Source organism: Arachis ipaensis, chromosome B04 (genome assembly GCF_000816755.2).
Source record: "Arachis ipaensis cultivar K30076 chromosome B04, Araip1.1, whole genome shotgun sequence".
Classification (NCBI taxonomy): domain Eukaryota; kingdom Viridiplantae; phylum Streptophyta; class Magnoliopsida; order Fabales; family Fabaceae; genus Arachis; species Arachis ipaensis.
Genome location: NC_029788.2, coordinates 19,416,919 through 19,423,209, shown reverse-complemented (window position 1 = coordinate 19,423,209; position 6,291 = coordinate 19,416,919). Strand labels below are relative to the sequence as shown.

At 31.6% G+C, this 6,291-nt stretch overlaps 1 protein-coding gene across 1 annotated transcript in view; it reads left to right on the top strand.

Moving 5' to 3' along the window:
- LOC107639075 (DNA replication licensing factor MCM6) overlaps positions 3,813-6,291 on the top strand; it is a 5,905-nt gene continuing 3,426 nt past the window's right edge. Inside the window, exons 1-7 of the mRNA XM_016342491.2 lie at positions 3,813-3,984; positions 4,103-4,252; positions 4,355-4,480; positions 4,793-4,955; positions 5,082-5,275; positions 5,371-5,566; positions 5,653-5,727. Of these exons, the coding sequence (XP_016197977.1) occupies positions 3,908-3,984; positions 4,103-4,252; positions 4,355-4,480; positions 4,793-4,955; positions 5,082-5,275; positions 5,371-5,566; positions 5,653-5,727 (981 nt within the window). The 5' untranslated portion in view covers positions 3,813-3,907. The remainder of the gene's footprint in view (positions 3,985-4,102; positions 4,253-4,354; positions 4,481-4,792; positions 4,956-5,081; positions 5,276-5,370; positions 5,567-5,652; positions 5,728-6,291) is intronic.

Genomic DNA, 6,291 nt, shown 5'->3' with positions numbered 1-6,291 from the left:
CGTGTCCGCGTGTCCAGTCTTATTCTTAACATATATTCTTAAAATAAATTTAGATATAGTATATATTATTATTTATTAAAAAAAAATATTTTAAATACTTGATATAATTAAAATAAGACATTAAAAATAATTAAAAAATTTATTTTATATTTTAATATCAATAAAATATCAAAATATCATTACAATTTATCTAAAAAATACTTTATATTTTATATATATGCGTGTCCCTGTGTTATGTAAGATTTTAAAATTTGCGTGTCGGCGTGTCCCGTATCGTGTTGTGTCGTGTGTCGTGTCCGTGTCAGTGTCCGTACATCATACCATGGGAGCAAGTAGAAAAAGTAGATTAAGTATACTAGTTAATTGTAATAAGGAAATACAAATCGTCAAATCCTATATTATTTAGGATAGTAAAATTTGTGTTATATATTAGTTTCACATTATTCAAATGATTTTGAAGATTTTGAATCCTTCGGTTTAAAATTTCTGGATGTGCTATTGATAATCATATTATTAATTTTTTAAAATTATGCTCTTCTAAAGTGAGAGAGTTAGCAATATAATAAAATAAGAGGTTAATTATTCTTAAATTAAGATAATAAAACTTATATATGATAAAAATTATAAATTAATGATGATTAATCTCACTTTATTTTTATTAGTTTCTTTTTGTTTTAGAGAAACTAAATTTAATTTTTAAATCTCAAATTAGAGTCACACGTGATTAAAAGAAAAGATTTCAGAAAACATATATACCACCCAATAGGAGTGTTCATGGATCGAATCCGATCCGCATATCTGTGTTTATCCGAATCCGATTTGAAAATTGCGGATATGGATCCGATCCGCAATGCTTTCGGATCGGATCGGATCAGATCCACACATTAATCGGATCGGATTGCGGATTCGATCCGAAAATGTGCGGATCGGATCGGATCAGATCCAACCTTAAAAACTGTGGATATTGGATCCGATCCGATCCGCGTGCACCCCTACCACCCAATAAACCAATCTCACATATTAAAAAAAATCTTAACGGGTTATCAGAATTTATTATTTTTAATCATCACTTAACTATCAACTTAATTTCTTTAGTTTAGTAATCTAACGACATACTTCATCGCATACTTTTATATATTGACAGTAGACTGATGACAAAAAATAATAAATTCTAATGCTCTTTTAAACATTATACGAAAAGATTATAGAATTAATTTTTAAGTAATAAATATTATTAGCCAATCTTCTTTTTAATCTTTATTGTATTTTTTTTAAATAATTCAAAGATATAAATTTTAAGATATACGGTTTAAAATTTAAAATAAAAAGTTAATGGAAAAAAATAAACATCCAAATTATACTCAAATATTTATTTATATGAAAGATGAAAATTATACGTACTCATACTCTTTCAACTGTGAGTTTATATCAATCTTAGCTTCCATAGCTTTTAAAATATGTACATATTACTAACACTTCTTAATATTTTAAAGGATTAATGTTTAAAATGATCTTTAAACACTCATAATTAATTAATCGTCTCTTAAAGATTTAACATTCAATTTTGTCTCTAAAAATTATATCTAGACATTAGTTAAATTAAGCTTTTTTGTTAATTTTTTGTTGATATTTTACTGATAACTATTGATGTATAAGATAAAAAACCACCTATTAATTCTTAGCATAGTATGTGATATTTAAGGATTACAAAGCTAATATAATAACTTAACTGGCATGTATATTTTTCAGAAGTTAAATTAAAATATAATTTTTCAAAAAAAATCAAAGCAATTTGTATATATTCTTTCCAGACCAAAATCAACTTTATCCTTACTTTAATATATGCAAAAGTTGACCCTTATCTAATAAGGGGGAATGATGATGGGATGAGATAAGATTAACTTTGGTACAAATTTTTCTATTAATAATGAGCAAATATCCTCGTCCTCGCTCAAAGAATTATATGCCATGGATCAGATAGTTGACAATATGGACATCACTTTCTATATATCTTGCATTTAATTATGTTGATCCACAATTAGTATTTATTAAATGCTGAAGCTTTATTTGCCTAAGCTTTTTTGGATGTTATCTTACGTACAGTACGCGTAGGCATTTATCTAGGGTGCATCCAATAATAAAGTTTACATTGCTTTTTCATTTGTTGCGCTATATTTTAAGTATTTAATTATTTATGCAATAGCCAAATTCCTTTGTATATTGAAGATTTTCTTCTATTCGAAAGAGTACAAATGTTGGCTAACAAATTCTCATTTTTTGGTGTTTTGCAGTATTTTTTAGTGTGTAGCTTCCTTTTGTAAGTGTGATTAGTGCAATGTGGTGACTAGTAATCCCATATTTGGATCTGATAGTAACATGCTAGAGGAGTAGAGACTAAAAATATACATAGCATTATTATCGTCCTTAATGACAAAGATATTGTTACTAAGCAACATCGAGAAAAGAGAAGGAGAGAGAAAATAAGAAAATCAATATGGAGCAGAGAAATGCCAATAGGTAATAATAGGGTAAACATATATGTGGTAATAATCACGTCAAATCTCTGCAAGTTTCTATCCATGGTGATAAAGGAGAAACGGGCAGTCTTAAAATAATATTATATGAACACAAATATTACATTTTTTAATTTAAACATAGAAAGAAGAATGGTGTAAAATGTAGTTGTAAAGTGTATGAATGTTTCACGTAAATATATGGTGTGAAAAGCTAAAATCGAACTATTTAATTTGTAAAAGGTATAAAAATTGGACTGTCAGATTTTTTGATACACAAATTAGATTGTTTAAAAAATAAAAAAATTTTGGAGTACACAAATCTAATTTATGTACTCTAAATTTTTAGATTTTTTTAAACATAAATCGGATATAATTTGTGTATATCTCACCATTTTAAAAAAATACAAAAAAATTATAATATTAAAATATATCACTCATCTTATTTCTATGTCTAAATTTTTTAGTCCAAATATTGTTAACAATCTTATATGTTTATGAACAAAAATTATATCTAGATGCATTGGTTTATCATAGTGTGTGGACAAATGCTTTGTCTGAACACCTCTTGAAAAATGAACTATTTATACCATATAATCCTAGATCCTAAACTTTTTTGGAAGTGTATTAATCTAGTTAGCAATCATGGATACAAAAAGGTTAAATTGAGAGTCAATTCACACATTCGAAAAAGCTAAATAAATTGATTTGCAGAGTCTTATAACAAATAGCGTGCACATAAATAAAGAATAGTGATCAATTGATTTCACTCTAAGGTCTAAAACAAAGCAATTATAAGACTGCATTTAATTCTAAAAATAAAATAAAAAAAAACAAAATACTAAAAATAAAGTATAATAAATTAAAATATAAAAATTAATATTTTTATATTTTATTTAATGATAAATTAAAATAAATTACTCTTATTAATATTTTTGAATATAATATTTTTATTTATATCTTATTATTAAACATAATTTTATATTTTTATGTTCCTATTTGAATATGTCATGCTTATATTATAACCAATTCCAGCCTAACAACATTCAAGAAATATAAGAGAGAAGAAATATTGTGGCACAATCATACAAAGAGGTCGAAAATCATGAAGTGTTCAACGGCCCATTGTCGGCCCAAAGAAGCCGGACAAGACTTGAAATACGATTTTCCTAAACCCAGAAAAGCCCAACATGGGAGTCAAAAGCGTCTCCTATAGAGGAAAGGGGTTTTGGCGGGAAATCGTTGGGCCCACTTCTGATTTTCCCGCCACAGAAGAGCGCGAACGTGCATATTGGTTACCATTTCCAGCATTACTGAGAACAGCGCCGAAGTTACAAGCTTCTCCTTCGCTAGATTCACTACACCACTGAAACCGGAAAAGAAGAAGAAAAGAAATGGAAGCTTACGGTGGGATTTTGGTTGATGAGAAAGCCGTTAGGGTCGAGAACGCTTTCCTCGAATTCCTCAAGAGGTACCCTCTTCTTCTTCTTCTCCTCCTTCTTCTTCTTCTTCTTCTTCTTCTTCTTCTTCTTCAGTGATGTTGTGATGCTAACTTTTTGTTTCTGGCGGGGGTAAAACTGGAAAATCAGCTTCAGGTCCGGGAACCGGAACGAGCTCCACTATGAGGCGGAGATAGAAGTAATGAGGGCCAACGAATCCAACACAATGTTCATCGATTTCGAACACGTCATCACTTTCAGTGACCTTCTCCAGAAAGCTATCTCTGATGAATATTTGAGGTTTTTCCTCTCTCCTTTTCAAATTGTTGGAGCCCTAGTTTTTTTGGTATGATTTTAGGGCACTGAGATACTTTTTTATTTGTTTTTTTTTGTTGGTGGTAGATTTGAGCCTTATCTGAAGAATGCTTGCAAGAGATTCGTTACGGAACTGAAGCCGACCTTCATATCTGATGATAACCCCAACAAAGACATCAATATTGCCTTCTACAACCTTCCAATCGTTAAGCGGTGTGTGAATTCCCCATTCCAATTTTCTATATTCTTTAAAAAAAAAACCTTTTAGTTGCAGAAAATGCTAGAGGGCTATCAAAATTTATTGTTGATGGCCATCAATTAGCTATCAAGGTTTAAAAGTGTGGACTAAAGGATATTGTTGAATTACTTGGCTAAATAGAATTGGGTTGATGGCTAAAAGTGATCCAAAAAAATAAATTCAGAAGGCTCTCTATCATTTCCCTTGTTTTTATATTTATGTTACTTTGTACTTCAGTTCTATCTTCCAAGTATTTTTGGTTATATAGCTTGTTGATTCAACTGCAGATTGAGGGAACTGGCCACATCAGAAATTGGAAGACTAGTATCCGTGACTGGGGTAGTAACCAGGACAAGTGAGGTTCGTCCTGAGCTTATCCAGGGAACATTCAAGTGCTTAGAGTGTGGTGGGGTTATAAAAAATGTGGAACAAGAATTCAAGTATACCGAGGTGATTAATAGATAATAACAACAGTTATTACCTTTAACTATTGATACATTATAAATGCCGTTTTGTCTGCTGCTGATTTTGATATCTATATATGACTCTTCTTGTTTTAATGTAATGGCACTGCAGCCCACAATCTGCCCGATTCCAACCTGTAACAAACGAGCAAGATGGCTACTGATGCGCCAAGAGAGCAAATTTGCTGACTGGCAACGGGTCAGGATGCAAGAGACTTCCAAAGAGATACCTGCTGGGTCGCTGCCTAGGTCCTTGGATGTTATTCTTCGACATGAGATTGTGGAACAGGCCAGGGCTGGTGACACGTGAGTCTTATATTTCCCAACACTTGCTTTGACTAGCCAAATTGTGGTAAAAACTCAGTTGGAATTCGATATAATCATATTCTGTTCTCTTTCAGGGTGATTTTCACAGGAACTGTAATTGTTATTCCTGATCTTTTGGCATTGGCGTCCCCTGGAGAGAGATCAGAATGCCGCCGGGAAGGTTCTCAGCGCAAGGGTCCTGCAGCTGGAAATGAAGGTGTTAGGGGTCTTAGGGCCCTTGGAGTCAGAGACCTCTCTTATCGCCTAGCATTTATTGCCAACTCCGTTCAGGTTAGTTTGGTGTGGCTTGTTAATTGCAACTCTTGGGTTTTCATTTATTCTGATTGTTGATGATTCTTCTAAATGGTTTATTTCAGATTTGCGATGGTAGAAGAGATGCTGACATCCGAAATAGAAAGAAGGAGTCTGATGATGATGATATGCAGTTTACTGTTAGTTCAGCATTCTCTTTATCTATGTGCATTATCGTTGCTGTTATATCACCGTCTGGTTTACATTTGATTTTGTTTATATTGTAACGGTTTTGGTACAATAAAGCAAACCATTAGTATCTCCATGTTATACCTTGTATGACACCCATTTGTGTTTAATTTGAAAGTTTCTTTCAACTCTGACCTGGGGAGGCAAAATATGGAATAGGCCACTCAAAATTGAAGACAAACATTTGTATGCAAAATGCACGGAGAAACACACGCAAGTTTTGGGCTTGTTTTAATTTTTAAAATACCATTTTTTTAATGATGAAAAAAGAAACTAAGGGCACTATCTCTTGCCATTTTAAAAGTTGTCTTTCATGATCATGCCATCTGGTCATATCCGTGTCTCCAATGCATAGAACTATTATCTCCATTATGACACACATTGGATGCTCATTTCAAGGACTAGTTTTTTCATCGTTGATTGCAACTATTTATTTATGTTTGCGTTAATCAAGTGATAGTTTAGGTTAATCACTATTACCCACTGTATTTCTCTGACATGACCTATACTTATTT